The 18,535-nt window shown below is 34.8% G+C and overlaps 1 protein-coding gene across 4 annotated transcripts in view; it reads left to right on the top strand.

Annotated features, from left to right (window-relative positions):
• The window catches only part of RASSF8 (Ras association domain family member 8), an 86,012-nt gene extending 69,115 nt beyond the window's left edge, over positions 1–16,897 (top strand). For 2 of the 4 annotated variants that reach the window (XM_042946110.1, XM_042946111.1), the window contains exons 3-6: positions 8,468–8,530; positions 9,051–9,940; positions 12,033–12,177; positions 12,786–16,897. In XM_042946110.1, coding sequence (XP_042802044.1) covers positions 8,468–8,530; positions 9,051–9,940; positions 12,033–12,177; positions 12,786–12,907 — 1,220 coding nt within the window. In that variant the 3' untranslated portion in view covers positions 12,908–16,897. Of the gene's footprint in view, positions 1–8,467; positions 8,556–9,050; positions 9,941–12,032; positions 12,178–12,785 lie in introns of all 4 variants that reach the window. The other 2 variants (XM_042946113.1, XM_042946112.1) reach the window with 2 other exon arrangements.
• The last annotated feature ends 1,638 nt before the right edge of the window (positions 16,898–18,535 follow it).

Here is an 18,535-nt window from a genome sequence, read left to right on the forward strand (position 1 = left end):
CCAATTTGAACTAAACAGTGTAATGTACCTGTTTGTGAACAAGCCAGAAAGAAGTTTTAACTAAAATCTACCCCCATTTTTGCTTTCTCGGTAACTCAGTCCAGACCGTTTTGAAAAGTTGATGATTTGAATATAGAGGTTTTATATTTCTCCAGACTTGGCCAAACAACTCTTTTCCTGTATCATAAATACTTCATTAAATTCAGAATTCATCTGAGAGATGACTCAACTGGCAACCAGCCGAGGACTGTTGATCCTTGTTTCTCTTGTGCCATAAGATTTTCTCAGCTTCAGATGCAGTACGCTTTTGATACATACTTAAACATTTATCCGTCTTGTAATGTGGGTTATTGGCATTCAAAGTTTAAACACTAAGTGAAAGTTTTATAGTATTATTTTGACCTTATTTCCACTATAAGAAACAATAAGGGGTTTATCAATTGGGGAAGATTAATTCTGTGACATACAGTCCCAGAAATTCTATGGCTTAACACAGTAAAAGTTTAGGTATCCTGTTAGCAGAGTATGTACTGAATGAGAAAACTGCAGATGCTTCTAAAAAATTTATACTGAAGCAACTTGTAGAATACCTTCATGGGTTCAAACCCACACATTTGCCTCATGGGATGGAAACACCATAGATATATTCTTGATTCGGGATTATTGAAATTCTCTGGATAGCTAAAATTACTTTCAGGAAACCATCAGGACACAAAAATATTTACACAACTTGGTAATTTGCAAATATATATGGCAGCAAACATTTTTTGACTTGGTGCTGCTATTCAATTGAGTCAAATTAGAAAATAGCTAAAAATAGAACATAAATTGGTAAAAGATGTTGAATGCATCTAATAGTATAGAAAGAAATCCTTTCTACTCTGATCTGTGACTACCTTGACAGGTTATATCTAGGTGGTGGAATAATGAGACAGAATAACAAAATAAAAACATAACTCTGAAACATTTAATTGGCATGAGATGGATAAACTGTCCTGCAGCGTGCTGTGTGTTTGGTCACTGTATACGTCTTGGGCTTTCTGAAACAGTCCCAATTTCAGATATTTTATCTTGTTTTTCTCATAAACTATCCCAGAAATGCCATTATTTCACAATTCAAACTGCTTCTCAAATCTGTATGTGAAACAGAAAGCCTGTTTCAAGTTATAGTCCAGAAAATGCATTTGCTTTTACAATATTCCCAAAATATGAAAAGAATGTATTTCTGCCTTCAAGTAGCTTAGAAGTTAAGTAAAGTATGGCTAACAAAATATTAGAGAGGAAAAGAGGAAGAAATCAAGGAGACTGAGGGAAAAGTTTTCTGATTCACACTCCTTTGTTGCCTGGTACCATTTGAAGTACTAAAGATTTAGAATTTTTCTCTGTTCCCACTTCTAATGATCTTATTCCTATATCTCCTTCAACTGGGGCCAGAGTTAGCATTTAGTATAAACAAATTGATGGGGCTGGGGTCCAAGGTGGAGTGAACTGTTCCTAAGAAGGCTTGTTTCATATAGTTTGCCCCACGAGATCAGTTTTCAAACAAGCACATTTTATACTGAATTCTAATTTAACTATTCAACGCTTCTTTTCTCTGGAAGTCCCCCTACAGTAGGGATCCTGCTTGTTTATTCTTCTTACACCATTGCTTTGCCTAAAGTAAGTATTCAATAAAACATAGTTTCTAAAACAGTGCTGTCCCGTAGAACTTTCTGCAAGGATAATAATGGTCTGTATCTGTGCTATGCAGTATAGTAACCACTAGCCACATGCAGCTACTGAGTACTTGAGATGTGGCTAGTATAACTGAGGAAATGAATTTTTAATTAAAATTTAAATGTGGCTAGTGGTTAACGGGTATTGTAGTAAACTGTTCTAGAAGACGACTAACTGGTATCTCAAACTTCAAATTAGAGAACCCAAGTCTGTTTCTCAGCTGCTGCCCACCCGCAAATTTCTTCTTTCTCTTTATCTCAACAAATGAAATCTCTTTTCTTTTAATTGATTAGACCGAAAACTTTTATGTGATCTTTTTTGTTGTTGTTCTAATATCTTACAACTAATCCAGTAACAAATCCTACCTGTACTACCTTCAGTATACATGCAGAATCTTGTTTCTCTTCACAGTCACTGTTAACTTGATGTAAGCCACCATCATTTCTCACTTAGGCTTTTGCTGTAGCCTTCCAACTCATCTCCCTGCAACATCTTGGTCCCCTCCGGCCTATTCTTAACAAATTTCTTTTATTTAATGTTTGTTTATTTTGAGACAGAGAAAGAGAGAGCACAAGTGGGGGAGGGTCAGAGAGAGAGGGAGACAGAGAATCCCAAGCAGGCTCCACACTGTCAGCACAGACCCCAGTGCAGGACTGGATCCCACAAACCATGAGATCATGACCTGAGCCGACATCAGGAGTTGGATGCCCAACTGACTGAGCCACCCAGGCATCCCATATTTCTTTTAAAGTAATACTTTTTTTTTAAGTTTCTATTTAAATTCCAGTTAGTTAACATACAGTATAATATTAGTTTCATGCATACAATTTAGTGATTTCACACTTACATACAACACTTATTGCTCATCATCAATTGCCCTCCTTAATCTTCATTACCTCCCCTCCACCCACCTCCCCTCTGGTAACCATCACTTTGTTCTCTATACTTAAGAGTCTGTTTCTTGGTTTGCCCCTCCCTCCCCCTCCATGCTCCTTTGTTTGATTTCTTACATTCCACATATGAGTAAAATCATATGGTATTTGTCTTTCATTGACTGACTTATTTCCCTTAGCGTAATACTTTGCAGCTCCATGCTGTTGCAAATGGCAAGATTTCATTCTTGTTTTTGAGTAATATTCCATTGTGTGTTTGTGCGTGTGCATGCGTGTGTGTGTGTGTGTGTGTGTGTGTGTGTGTGTGTGTGTGTAAGTCCATACAGTGGTCTTCAAGACACTAATGAATCTCTACTTTACCCCCTCACCAATCTGACTTCATTCTCTACCACTTACTTTTGATTGTCCCTTTACTTACACCAAAGATATTTCTGCCTCAGTCTTTGCATCTGTTCTTTTCTCTGCTGAGAATACTCTGCACCCAGATATCTTCAAAATTCATTCCCTTGGATCTCTGCTTAAATATCTTCCCACAAAAGATGTCCCTGACCACATATCCATACACACATGCACATACACTCACATACTCTTTATCTGCTGTACTCTAATTTTCTCTATAGCACTTACCCCTCCTGACATATTACCTATAGGCCACATATATAGACCATATACACATTTTTAAATCTAAACATTTCTGAAAGCCTAGAATTTATCATACTTCATTTGTTAGCCATACTTGGAATGTCTTGAACTCATCTGGTGGTAAAAACTGTTCGGATTCAATATGAGGCTGTTTTTAATTTATATTTATTCCATTTGATATGAATGTTGATACATTTTACTTCGTAAACTGTAATATGTTTGATTATAGACCTATAGGGATAGCACCATGTTACCTTTCTAAAATCCAAAAAGTTCTGAAGTTTCAGCATATCTGGCCTTAAAGCTGTTGGATAATGGACAGTAGACCTACATTTATTTGTGTGCTGTATATTGCCTGCTACTGTTTTGTTATTGCCTATTCTCATAGCTTAAAGCCATGCCTAAGTAGTAGACACTCAATACATATTTGTGAATAACTGAATGAATTTTTTAAAGTTTTCTATAAATTACAGGCTGAACTAGGTGACCACCTAATGCCCTATCCATTTCTAAGAGTATATGATCCTTTAGAAGATAAGGAAAATAATATTTTATGTTCTCACATTTAACTCTTATTAATTTCATGCATAAATTATCAATTTTAGAAATTTACAAATTTACCCATTTTACATCTGTTTACAGATGTATTCATTGTAGACTTTTTTGAAATTCAGAAAAAATACAAAGAAAATTTTAAAAATCACTCACGATCTTGCCTCCTAGAAGCAATCACTATACACACTCCTTTTATGTACCTCTAGATAAGTTTAAAGATTTCACTCTCCATAATTCTTGATAGTTTTAAAGTCTTATTTTTCATTTACTGGATTTTGAATTAAATTTTCCACTTAATCCTCACAAGTCTTATGAGGATCATCTATTATCTCTATAGATGATCAAGCTAAGGCACAGAGATACCAGATAACTTGCCCAAGCTCCTAGAGCTAGTAAGAGGGTAACTGGGATTCAAACCAGTAGTCTTAATTCAAGAACCTTGCTCTTAACTTCTTGTATACTGTTTTGGTTATACCCCCTATAATCTCAGTGGACATCTGTTAGAAAGTATAGTTATTGATTGAATTATACTGAAACAAGAAATAAAAGTCCTTAATAGTAAATTATACTGCTTTTATGTAGCCAAGTTCATCTTTTACAGTTTTGATATTTATAACAATAGTGTAATCATTCATAATTCTAAGTACTTTCTATATTTTCTACATCCATAAAAGATTATTTTAATGAATGTAAATACATGTAATTCATAGCATGTATCAGTCAGGATGGGTTAGATTATGCTACATTAACAAAAAGTCCCCCCAAATATTACTGGTCTATAGTGATAAATGTTACCTCTTATTTTGATTAATAGTATTTATGCAAAGTAAGCAACACAGTGCCTAGCAAATAGAGGCATAATAAATGTAAATCATTATGAAATCAATAAATTTAATGGTTTTATTATTTTTTAATAGTAGTAAACTCATCATATAATACTAAATAGTTCCTAAATTAATGTGCAGTGATTCTGTGATTACACGATAAATAGATTACATGATATTCTCATCAACACTGTGGGAAAATATACTGTGAATGACTTAACTATGGGTTGTCTATAGCTGACCAACAGGTTATATTCAGAGATATTTACATTATATCACTGTCATTATAAATTAAATACTCTATGGTTAAAATTATCTTAATAGCTACACTTAGGACTTGTAGAAAATCCATTGACAAATTTGCAGAGTAGTTGTAATTGATAAATTGCTTTAAATTCTTTAAGCTTTGATTTCTTCACTGAAAAGTTGAGGATCATATCTATACTGCTTATTTCACAAAACCAATTAAGCCTGTGTGTAAAATATATTTTTATATATTTTATATATCTTTGTTTTATATATATATATGTGTGTGTGTGTGTGTGTGTGTGTCAGCATCAAAAGCATTTAAATGATACAATGCAATTTCTTGTACAGAGATGTTCCTTGTAAGAATTCTAAGTCATTATGAGAATGATTGGTTATGTTAACTAGAGTCTATATAAGAATCCAAAATGTTTATATAGCTCAAGGAGCAAAAAGTATCTGTTATTGGAAAAATTCAGGGCGGTAGGATTCATGATAAAGAATAAGTTTACTGACATCACTTCTAATATATCCAGAAACAGGAAGATTTGTTAGCATTAAATTCATAAGTGATGAATGCAACTCTCTGTCATGTTTTTTTGAATAATGTATAGTATTCATTTTGGGGGTAAGAAGGATTTGAAACTGAAGAAAAAACCAAATGTCAGCTAAAGCTAAAACTTACAAAGAGGGTTGATGATCAAGGTGTTCAATAGAATTTATATCCCTAGGGCCTGACACTATTTCTGACAGGTATTTGATGTTCTGTATGTACTTGTTGACTAAATAACAAGATGTGACTTTTCAATCATGATTTTGTTATTTGGCTCTCTATTTAGAAAATTTCTCCAGAAAATTTCTGGAGAAATTTTCTAAAATTGTGTAAAAATGATTTATACAATGTTGTTGAGTGGTTGAAATAAGGGCATAATGTTTCTGAGTGACTCATATTTGAATTATTTGAGTTTTGGTGTATATTTTCAAAAGCTTCATGTTACATACTATTCTGCTTTAACTTAGATGAGAAGAATCTGTTATCCTATTTCCTTTTAATTTATGTCAATCATCCAGTGAGATTCCACTAATGCATTAAAGTCTCTCTATGTGATTTTCCTTATTATATGAAGTTAATATAATACTGGGAATACACTCAATTGCTTCATCTATCCAAAAGTACAATCAGTATTTTATTTACCATTCATTATTGTGGCACACATTTCTAAATAGCCACAACAGCCTAATCTACAAATGCTACAGGTAGGTAGGTAGGTAGGTAGGTAGGTAGGTAGATACTCCTTTTTGTTAGTTTTAGGGGTACATCAAGATGGAATGCAAGGTACAACTCAGTGTATCCGTTTAATAAAATGCATTGAAAGGAGTTTTGCAGGAGGAATTTGAATCTATCCAAATGAAATAGGATCTTTAGGGTCTTGCCAAGTATGGTATTAAAAATAATTATTATGGGATTTAACTGTTACATAACCTAAAACCCAATTTTTATAATAAAATCAAAGCTATTAATTTACCTTTTATAAAAGCTTTTTTATATTACTGGATAGATTTTTTTTCTTTTCGTCTAACTGCACTAAATATGCATTATTTAACAAAAAAGGGAAAACTGGCATTAAAAGTAATTCTAAATAATCTTCTACCAAGACATTCTCATAGGGCAGCAGTACCATTAAGCATTGGAAAAATTAGCTTCGTATTTAATTATGACTAAATTAGGGTCTTTAAAATTGTTAATATAACTTGTATAATATAATGATTCTGTTTTCTTTTTCAAGATGCTTCATTGGCCTGGTAGAATTAGAGAGGGCTCTGCTGATCTAGTCTAACCCCTCACATTACTTATGAGGACACAAAGCTCCAGATAAGAGTGAGATTCTAAAAGTAGTTGACAGGCAGGAAAGCCAAGAACACAGAGTGCTGTGATCTTTGAAGCAGTGAGTACACGTGGAACAGTTTTAGCCTTGCAGATTTGTCATGTGGTTTTTCTTGGAGTAATTACAGTAACTTTTAACCTGAAAGTCACTAGAAACGTTTTTACTCCAAGAAGCCAATCCACTGTACTAAGGCTTTCTTCTTCATTCCCCTTGTTTGCCCAGGCATTTTGATAATAGTAACAACTAATATTTGTATAGAACTTTTCAATTTTAGAAAAAAAATTTTATATTTCACATCTCATTTGACTCACAACAGTATCAGTAAGAAAATACTATTCTCACCCTTTAGATGAGGAAACTGAAGCCAAAGGAAATTTAATGCATCACGCAGATCATTTAAGTAGCTGGCAGAGCCAAACTTGAACACAGGCCTTCTGACTCCAGAGCCTTTTTGCTCTTTTCAGCTCTGTATAGTTGAGAGTTGTTGAAAGGTGCTGAAGGATTTTTAAGTCAGATTATTGTCACGTCACATCATTTTTAAGAGGTCTCTGGTCAACCCTTTTGTTATGTGACTAACAATGTTTAAAATTAATAATGGCTACCATGTATTGAATGCCTGCCATGGGCCAGGCAGCGTTGTAGGTGCTTACTATGTCTGCCTCTGACTCCCAGAACCTGTGACATACTGCTACTGTCTCTATTTTAGAAGTGAGGTTATGCTATTTATCCAATAGGCAATTAAAACGTAGGACTGGGGTGCCTGAGTGGCTCAATCTATTAAGCCTCAGACTCTGGATTTTAGCTCAGGTCATGACCTTATGGTGGTGAGATGGAGCCCCGTGTTGGGCTCCATGTTGGGCGTGAAACCTGTTTAACATTCTCCCTCTCCCTCCCCTTCCCTTCCCCCCCCCCCCCCCGCACCCCTCTCCTCCTTCCCCTCTCTGACTCTGTGTCTGTCTCTCTCAAGAATAAAAACAAAAAAACAAAACCTGGGATTAAAACTCCAGTCTGTTTGCCTCCCAAGCTTCAACTTTGCAGCTGTACCCAAGATTCAGTGTCCTTAAAGGAGAATATATGCATATGTTTAAAGCAGTATCATTCTTTGTGTACTAACTCTACACTGCATACATGGCTACTCATATACATAGGAATATGTATATCCAGATCTTAATTTATTGACCTAGTAACTGAGAAAATAACTACTATTGGTTCAGAAGCTCATGAAATTCAAAAAGAAGATAAATCAGTAGCTGTATGGACCAGTATTATAATTACTAGGTACCAGGATCAGTTTTTTTCTTCCTTGTAATAATGTTAAGTAGTAATGGATGCTTTTTTATTGAGATGTAATTGACATGTAACATTTATATTAGTTTCAGGTATGTAGTGGATACTTTTAACAAAATATCCATCTGACCTACCTACCTTAAATGAAAATGTTTAGAAACTGTGTTCAATTTAATGATATTATACTGTCTTCTGAAATTTTATCTTCTGTAATTACTAGTTAGGTTCAGTATTTCTATTTATATATGATTTTATTGCTGTTTTTGTTTTTTTAAATATTTTTGCCTTTAAAAATTTTTTTAACCAGCTTCTAAGCTACAACTATCAAAACTGTAGAAGGCTTCTCTTTCAGCCCCTATTTTTTTACAAAATTATTTTGAAGAGTTGTTTTCACTGAAGTGATTTTTATTTGCCACAGGTGTGCAGAAAGATACCAGCAGTGTGAGCTATGGGATGGCCAAGCCCTTATGCAGAAACAGAGGAAAGACCTGTACAGCCACCTCTTAGCTAAGTAGCATGTTGTTCACTGGCTCAATATCTCCTTTCAGGAGGAAAATGGGCCTCTAACCTTCCCAAGTTCTAATGTGCAGAGAAAGCATAGGAATTCACAAAGAGGAAATTTATTCCAGTTTTGAAGTTCTACCTAGTTCCTGCGACCAGGCCCTCATGGCTTCCAGTGGGGCATTCTCCTGTCATCCTTTGTTTTATCTAGAAGTCTTGTCCCACACAGGAAGGTCTAGGCAATCAGGCATTTAACAAGAGCATAAAAGTCTCCCTGAGTTTTAAAGTGTTCAATTTCTAAGCAAATCTGAAGGATATATGTAATTCACATCCCATAATTTTATGCTGTTAACATATCTTCAAGGGAAGTTTTAAAAGCAGCATGGACTAGACTTTGATGCTAATCAAGAAGACACATTTATTAAATAGTGTCCTCTGTAGCATTATTTTAGCTATTGCATATGCCACTTTGACAGTTTGTTATTATCTTTTTTATCTAGGTCGAACTGGAAGGTACACTCTTATAGAAAAATGGAGAGATACTGAAAGACACTTAGCGCCTCATGAAAATCCTATCATATCCTTAAACAAATGGGGGCAGTATGCTAGTGATGTACAGCTAATTTTACGTCGAACTGGGCCATCTCTTAGTGAGCGACCCACTTCAGACAGTGTGGCTCGAATTCCTGAAAGAACTTTATACAGGCAGAGTTTGCCCCCTTTAGCCAAACTGAGGCCTCAGATTGACAAATCAATCAAAAGGAGAGAACCTAAAAGGAAATCATTAACATTTACAGGAGGTGCCAAAGGATTAATGGACATTTTTGGAAAGGGTAAAGAAACTGAATTTAAGCAAAAGGTGCTGAATAACTGCAAAACAACAGCAGATGAGTTAAAGAAGCTGATTCGGTTACAGACAGAGAAGCTTCAATCCATTGAGAAAGAGCTAGAATCAAATGAAATCGAAATACAGTTTTGGGAGCAAAAGTATAATTCTAACCTTGAAGAGGAAATTGTCCGCCTGGAGCAAAAGATCAAAAGAAATGATGTAGAAATTGAAGAGGAAGAATTTTGGGAAAATGAATTGCAGATTGAACAGGAAAATGAAAAACAGCTGAAGGATCAACTTCAAGAAATAAGACAGAAAATAACAGAATGTGAGAGCAAATTAAAGGACTATTTGGCTCAGATCCAGACTATGGAAAGTGGTCTTGAAGCAGAAAAATTACAACGGGAAGTTCAGGAGGCACAAATCAATGAAGAAGAGGTTAAAGGAAAGATTGGTAAGGTCAAAGGAGAAATTGACATTCAAGGCCAACAGAGTCTGAGGCTGGAAAATGGCATTAAAGCTGTAGAGAGATCTCTTGGACAAGCCACCAAACGATTACAGGTAAGAACATTTTTATAAAAAGGATGTTTCGTCTGTTTAAAAGAATTAATATATTCTTGGCATTTTCTTTAATGATTGTCCATTTTTTCTTATATTGAAAGTTAGAAAGCTATCTTGGCTTATAAGTTTCTTAGAATTTCTGTGACTTACGACAAAGCTAAGATGTGAGACCAAAACAGAGATGAGCTCTAAAGCCACACTGACCCTTGTTCCATGGCAACAGGTTTCTTACTGTGTGTCAGTTGTAACATTAGGTAATTGGATACAGAGAATAGAACCTCGGAGCTGGAATGGACACTAATGATGAGATAGTGAATCTGACCTTCACTCCTTTTAGAGATAAGGAATCCAGTGCAAAAGAGATTACTGCAGATTGTTTTGCCCAGGGACTGTGTGGCTAGTTAACTGCTTATCTATTACTTCTCCATTGTTGCTAACCCCATCTTTCTTGAGATGTAAATAGTTCCCTTCTCTCCACATTACTTACTCTCCTTTGCTTTCCTGAGAGGGACACAGAGGTTCCTCTCTGATTTTCCACTCTCTGGTTCACATACAAGAATATTTATATTTTGCCATTAGGTGCTGATTACTCAACTTAAATTTCTTAGACACCCATTCTTGAAAAGAAAATGTGGTGGTGTTAGGAGAATTACAAAAGAGGTATTAAAAATAAATAATAGTTAAAATATTAAATATTAATATTAAATAAAAGCTTAAATAGTACATATAAATTCACATTTCTGATTTTTGTTACATTTGGCCACATTTCAAATGCTCTGTGGCACATGTCTAGTGGTTGCTGTATTATTGATCAGTGCTGGTGAAGAAGCTTGCTATTCAGAGTGATCCATGCAGTTCAGGACACATTTGTTAAAAATTCAGAATCTATATTTGTAATAAGGTGTCCAGATAGTGCCTACGCATGTGGAAGTTTGAGAAGAATTTCTCAACTGGAATATCAACAGTTTTATCAGCAGAGAAAGCTGAGCTTTCAGAAAGAACTTTCATGATTTCCTTTCTGTGCCACTAACCATAGTAAGAGAGAAAACCTCCACCAAAATTTTGAAAATTGAGAATTTCTCATGCAGTGGAAAGTTGTTAACCTCTGATTTGTCAGTATTCTACTATTTGGATTCACTTTGACCCTTAAAAAGGGTACAATTGGAAGTTGTGTTGCCTTTGCTATTATCTACAGGAAACACTAATTCTTGACAGTCATTACTAGTAAATCTCACCACCCATTGAAAAATATTTCATAATCAAACTAACATATCTCCAAGTACCTGCTACGCTCAAAGTAAGTGGAAGAAGCAACCACTCATTTCTGGTATCTCTCCCCTACCCCTGCCAGGTTCATCAAACAGACTCAACCTGGTGAGTCCTTGCCACTTTTCCCTATAGTGCAGTAAAGGAGAGAAAGAGAACTTCATCAATGCCTTTCCTTGTTTTTTGAGCTTTCTGGCTGTCCAAACTTGATCTCCTTTCTTTAAAGATCTTCGGTTCTCAGATCCGTCTTTGCCAAGGATTTAGTTAAGAACCCCACAGTGAAAATCTTGTGGGAATTTTGCTTTCCTCATGCTCTAATATAAATCTCAATAACGGATCCCATGAACACTTGAACAGTCCACCAAATACAAGAACTTTTCTGAGTCTCACAGACCAAATGACTATGAATTTTACAGTCGGTTTTGAAGTAAATAATAGGGAAATTTATTTGTGAACAGCTTATAGCAACATTGCTATAAACACTGGGATGGATGGAAACTGGTATTTATTGATGAAAGTCTATAGATATATATTTATTTCATCAGGTGTATAGTGAATTCCTAACAGAGGAAACCATCACATTTAAAAGGACAGACTAAAGAAGCTCTTGTCCTTTATTTGCTTACTTTTTGGCCTGTGCCACAGAACAAAAATGACCTCTTTTTAGCCTATTGTATCAGTATTAACACAGATTTGTTGACTGTGTTCTTGTGCAAGCAAGTATCGCACACACAGCCCCCATAAGCAGATGGACTATCACCAGGATGTCTTTAGCTGGCCAATAGTGACTCCTCCAATAAAAAGAAACATTTTAACTTCCATCTAGGACAAAGAACAAGAACTGGAGCAGTTGACTAAAGAGCTGCGTCAAGTCAATCTCCAGCAGTTTATCCAACAGACAGGGACAAAAGTTACCGTTTTGCCAGCGGAGCCCATCGAAGTAGAGGCCTCACATGCAGACATAGAAAGGGGTAAGGTGTTGAGAAATCTGCTCTTTTCCCTTTATTCTCACTGGTTAACTTTGAATAAACTACTCGCATTCAGTTAAAACGTTAACCTGCCACTCAAAGCTTGAGCCACTTAAAAAAAAATTGATGTACGTCCTGTTTCTGGGGAAAATCAATAATATTTAGGTTATTTAGTTTACTTAGAAAAGCATGTAATCCCCAAATCTTCTGTCATTTGTTTTAAACTGCTTCTTAAAGAAACTTTTTCCTGACGTATGAGTCAGATTTTAGCTTCTGTTCCTGACACCCCTTCCTCCTCTCCTAAAAGTCTTTATTATTAATTTGTGCTGATATTTAAAAGATATGTATCATCCGAACAACCAAGAAAGAGAAGCAAAGTGCTCACCTTTTTACAAAGATCATTAACTATTGAAACCACTGAAAACTGTTTTTATCACTGAGAGGGTCAAGAAGACTTAGCCTTCTCCTCGTACCCCAGACCCCACGGGGGACTACAGTTTTACAGTGTAATGTTAGTTGGCTCTTCAGGCAGGAAAAATTCTAATTTTTCACGTTGCTAAGTCCTTCGAGTTGCTGAGTCCACAAAATGGCTTTCTTTGTTTTCTGTGTAGAGGCACCATTCCAGTCCGGGTCCCTGAAGCGGCCCGGTTCATCTCGGCAGCTCCCCAGTAATCTCCGTATTCTACAGAATCCTATCTCATCTGGTTTTAATCCTGAAGGCATATATGTATAACATTATCTGTCTTCAGGGGAGAGACCCAATGAAGGTACCAAGGACAGTGAAAATTCCTTCTTTGATTTGTGCCAATGATGAACAGAGGATATATTTCACAAGCCACCGTATCTTTTTTCTGTCCTAAATTGCATACCACTTGGAGCCATACCCTGTGCACTGATGCTAAAGAACAAAGAAACTGTGTTTTCACACATCAACAGTGTTGACGTTTTTGTCCAGCAGCTGTAATGCAAAGCCTTCATTTTTATTTGTAGCATTTTGAGAGCATTAGGAAAGTATTATACTGTGTGTATACATAAATAAAACCATGACAAGAGTGAAGAGAAATACGTGACTGGCTTAGTTTAATTTATTCCATATAATCGATTAATGGGTAAATGTTGGTTTTAATATTTTTTATTAATACTTAATCCTGTGACCTAATTACATTATATATGGTGTGATTATGACTGTGTGCATGTGCCAGACTCCATCCATACATTGCCAATTTACAGCTCTACAGGTGTCATAGGGTGCTCCACCATCAAAACTAAGTCCTTAAGAACCCACTTGTATTTATTTTGTGTACCTGTCCTAACCATTGCTTAATTAGATCAAGTCATTCAGGTTTTCTTTTTAATCTGGACTTTAATCTTTTCTTTACAATATTTCCAGTACATGAATGACCACATAGCAAAATAGAAATATTTTCATGAGGTTAATTGTATCTTTAACAAACAAAAATGTAACTGTTGACTATCCAAACAGGTGTGGGGTTTCCTGATATATTATGTGTTTTGTTTCTGCCCTGCCTTAATCACTTTAATCTTATGGGTCCTCAAGAGTTGCCATAATACATAAGTTAGAGATACCTGGTGGGTCTACTTCAGAAAGGTTACTTTAAGTGATACATTTTTAAAATGACCCACTTCATATGTATGATCTGTTGGTGTAAGCACCCATGGGCAAGCTTTTGCTTGCACATAATTTACTCTGTACTTTATGAACTATTGCTAATTCTCCAATCGCTTAGAGAGAAAGTATGTTGGAGTTAGGTACTTTTTGCAAAGGAAATTAAGTTAATTTTTTTTTTTTCCCCATTTTTGAGCTTGACTTTTACATGTAGAACATGAGTCTCCATTTGTACATATATTTTCTCTATTTATAAAACCAAAAATGAGTCAACACCTCTCCCATGAGTGGTGACTTAACTAAGATTCACAAGTAATATCTGGATGGATGTGGTCAGATACCATTTAGCCATTTTTACATTCCCTCTGATCAAAATTTGGTACAGTATAGTTAAGACTTTAAACTGAAATTTAAAGTAGTTTTTAATTCTGAGGAAAATATATTCTCTGTATTACATGCAACAAAGTAAAAGTGGATTAGTATATTAATGCCATGGTAACAATAAAAAGATGTAAGTTATATCTTATGCATGAGGGCAACTTTGGATGTTTTAACACATTTGACTTATTTTTGGTTTAATGAATGCTGAGAATGCTGCATTTAGGTTTCCAATGAAAACTTTTAAGAATGGCTATGAAAATATATAGAAGCTTCTAGAGAACTGAAAGTAATAATGCAGAGTTGCCTTTTCTAGTCCAGCTAAATGGCAGACCTCAACTAAAGATATTATTTTCTTTGGGTTCTTGGAGTTATCAAGTTGACTGTGCCATTATACTATTTTGCAAATAACTTGATAAATAAGTTATTCTTACCTAAATAACTACAGTCTGTACACATTTGCTCTCAATTTATAATAGTTATTTCATATCTACATATATTTAAAAATTAGGAGAAGTAAAAAAATCAAAATAATTTGTAGATTTTGTGACAGCAATGATTTATGTATGCCCAATATATGCCTTATTTTTAAAGGGTTCCATCCTATACCAAGAGTCATTTTGTTATTGTTGTTCAGAGAAATTAAGATCTTATTCACAAAGAAAAACATTTTTATAAATTGATCATATCCTATTTAAATCAAAATGTTAAACTGAAGATATATTAAACTTTGCAGTTTGTAATTGCAAAGATGCCTTGGTGTGCCATCAAAAACACAAAGTCAATATCCAACATAATTGTTGTAAATTATTATCAGCATTAACCTAATAACTTTAAAGAAAGACTGGCAGCATTGTGACAACTTTATCTGAATTTTCAAATGCCAAGTAATCTTTATGTACCTAATTATAGATAGAAATACTATTTCCTAGGTGAGAAGAATATATAAATGTGAATTTGATAAATACATTGAGCAGCTATACTTTTTAATCAGTTATATTACTTCTGGAAGAACATCTCGAAGAAATATTTTCTAAGTCTTTTTTTAAAATAGAAGAAAGAAAACTCATTTCCCTAGAACATCTTAAAAATATTGTAGTCTATTCCTGATCATTTTTATCTATTGTGAATATAGATGAGTTAGATTAAGTGCCACATCTTTTGGATACATTTCGGAGGGGGGCAGTGGGCAATGATATACAAAAAATACCAAATATAAAATTTTGCATCTGGGGGAATATTCAGGTTCTAAATACTAAACTAGATTATAAGGTTTTTATTATTATTATTATACTTTAAGTTGTTGTTTTATTAGGATTTCCTGTATTAAGTACATTAGAAGATATTTTTTTCTTACCAAGGAACGATTTGAAATAGCACTGGTATATTTGACCCTTTAGAATGTCTAGCATCTTCAGAGAATGATCCATAGTTGGTTGCCTCAGTCCTTTTTTTTTTTTCCTTATGAGATATTTTGGTTGAGTAGCATGTTTTGTTTGTTTTGTTTTGTTTTGTTTTGTTTTGTCCTGATGCACAGGGAATTGATATGTGAGACTTTGGTTAGTATTAATAGTAGTTACCTATTTAATTCCCTCAGTCATCCCTGAATAATCATCAATTCCCATAGTTCAAATAAATCATAAACTAGAGCTAAAACAGTAAAGATGCAGAATTTATGGTGTGAAGTGTGATTATTAACAGTGTTCAAGAACAAAACACTTGCTTCCAGAGCATAAATAAATTTTGCACCTGCATTAAAAGAACATTTTCTTTGTGAATAAGAGAAAAACGGTCTTTAAAGAAACTTCATTTAAAGCCATTTCTGTGAACATCTTTCCAAGTTAGAACTATAATAATGGATTGAGGAAATAATACGGAAAAGGCAAAAACTCTTGATTTCAGGTGTGCAAAGGATGTGGGCAGATGGGCATTTCCCTGTGTGCATTGCCTTTGAAAAATTGGGCCTTAATTTATATGTATATAACAGTGCTGTGTTCACATCCCTCTTCTACCTAAAGTTGTCTTTATTAATCCATATTGTATTAAAATTTAGCTCATAAGTATTACTTTTATATTATGTCCATTTTTTTGCATGTTTATACTATTTGCTACAGTATTTTTAAGTTTTGGGTGAAGGCCATCAGCTGTGTGGAGAAGACAAAACAATCACTATTTATTCAGTATTGCTGCTTTACGTTTCCAGAATAAGCTTTCTATGCCAGGACAGTGACTGCTTGAAAGCTGCAGGAGCTCTATTCCAATGCATTTTATATATTTTTAGAAACCAAATACATGCAGATAACTATTTAGTATACTAATTATATTAAACCAGCAGAAATATAAAGGCAATAAAGTATATACATATATATATGGGGGGAGGGAAAGATTAAAAAATAGGTTTACAGCCAGACATGGTGATAGCCCTAAATATATTTCCAATCTGTCTTTTGGTATTGACCCAAGGAGGATTTGAGTTGCTGCAGCTTTAAACAGATAATTGCCACGTTCACTACTGTGGACACATAAATATGCTTTTAGTACTGCTTTGCTTATGTACCAATAAAATATCTGTAATATGTATTATATGTAATTCTTTTTTTTTTTGACTTTCATTTCAAAATGTATATTTTCTGATTATTATCATGAGCTGTAAAACAAAGGATCAGTATCTGATATTCTCCCAAGTAATAAATTTTCAGGATTCATTGGGGCATTACAGTTGCTGGTCTGTTTCTTATGTGTTTAATATTTCAAAATATGAGTTTATTTTCTTTAAAAGATACTAAAGAGAAAAGGTCTGCATAACCGTGACATAAAATTACATTTCTCTGAAAGTAATGTTAAAAGAATTACCAGTTGCTAGATAAGGTAGCTGTTTTATCCAAGTGAAACTTAAGAAATTAATACCTCCCTTTTATTTCAAAAGCAAAAGGAAAAAATTGTATCTTAATGAACCTCTATATTCTCAGATTTCTTTAAAACCATAAATGAGGGGAACAATTAAATACCTACTATGTACCCAGTACAATAATAGGAGACACATTGAGCCATGCAGGGAAACTCTTCCAAATCACACAACTAATGAGTAACTTACAAGGCACTTGAACTTAGACCTTTCTGATACCAAAGTACTTTTCTATATTCCATGACAAACTACACAAGCTTTATAATGGTCAGTTTCTGTTTTTAATGTGAAAGTACATAAATTGTCATTTTTATATTCTGTATAAATTATATCTTGACCAAGAAATTATACATATGAACAATAGTATGTTAAAAAACAATGGCAAATTATTAACAAAATAATGCAAAATACAAATTATTTTTGGCCTACTTTGAGGGAATTTAAAAATCTTAATTATCATGTCCTCCTCTATAGATGTTTGTTTAGTTAATGGCAGAGCAAGGAATAACCTTTCTCCACTTGATTCTTCACCTGCTGCCCACTTCACCTATTTGTGCTGCCTCTTAGGAAGGGCCAGCAGAGTCCTAGCTATTAAAACAAGCAGAAACTTGCTGGACACATTCTCGCCGTCTGTTGCCATTTCATGAGCCTTTATTGTTGGTCAGACATTGTACTGAAATTAGTATGATTTGCTTTGCACCTCAAGGAGGTTGCAGTCTAATGATCACCGTTAAAGGAACAAGGATAGAGTGCCATGGAAATGCACCAGAAGGGCTTAGCTCTGGTCCAGAGTGTTGGCACACCCTGGAGAAGAGAATATAAACTGGGGAAGGTTATCTGGCACAGACTTACAGATGGGAAGATGTAGAGCCTGTGGGGCTGTGACCACAGTGAAAAGGTCTGGAGGGCTAAGAGGGAAGGTCGTCGGCATCCTGAAGGGCTTTGGTTGCCATGGTAAGGAAGGACTTTATCCTTAGAGCTATGAAGGAGTTTGGCATGGCAGTGAAATGATCAGACTAGCATATTAAGAAGATCATCCTTGCTGGCATTGTGGAGGACTGACTGGAGAAGGTCAGGACTGAAAGCAAGAAAGACCACTTGAGGTGTCTCCAGGAGTCTCAGGCAGAGGTAATAGTAACTTGAACTAAGAAAGTAAGAATTTGGGGTTTATTTGATAACAAATGTTTATTGAGCACTTACTTTGTGCCAGGAAGAAGAGAACCAAACAAGTTATAGACATTCTAAGTAAACAGTAGCAAAAGGATATGGTGTTCAAATGGTAGGGGCAAAATAAAGGAATCCAGGAAACTCCAAGTGTTTGACAGCTACGCACAGCCTTAAATGGCTGGTAGTAATGGTGCTGTGAGTTTCGTAATGATGAGTAGTCACAGATACTCTGTTCTGTGTGCTGGGGGTGAAAGATTGGGAGAGGAGGAAGGGAAGAGAGAATA

The sequence above is a fragment of the Panthera leo genome, chromosome B4 (assembly GCF_018350215.1).
Source record: "Panthera leo isolate Ple1 chromosome B4, P.leo_Ple1_pat1.1, whole genome shotgun sequence".
NCBI classification, from domain to species: Eukaryota; Metazoa; Chordata; class Mammalia; order Carnivora; family Felidae; genus Panthera; species Panthera leo.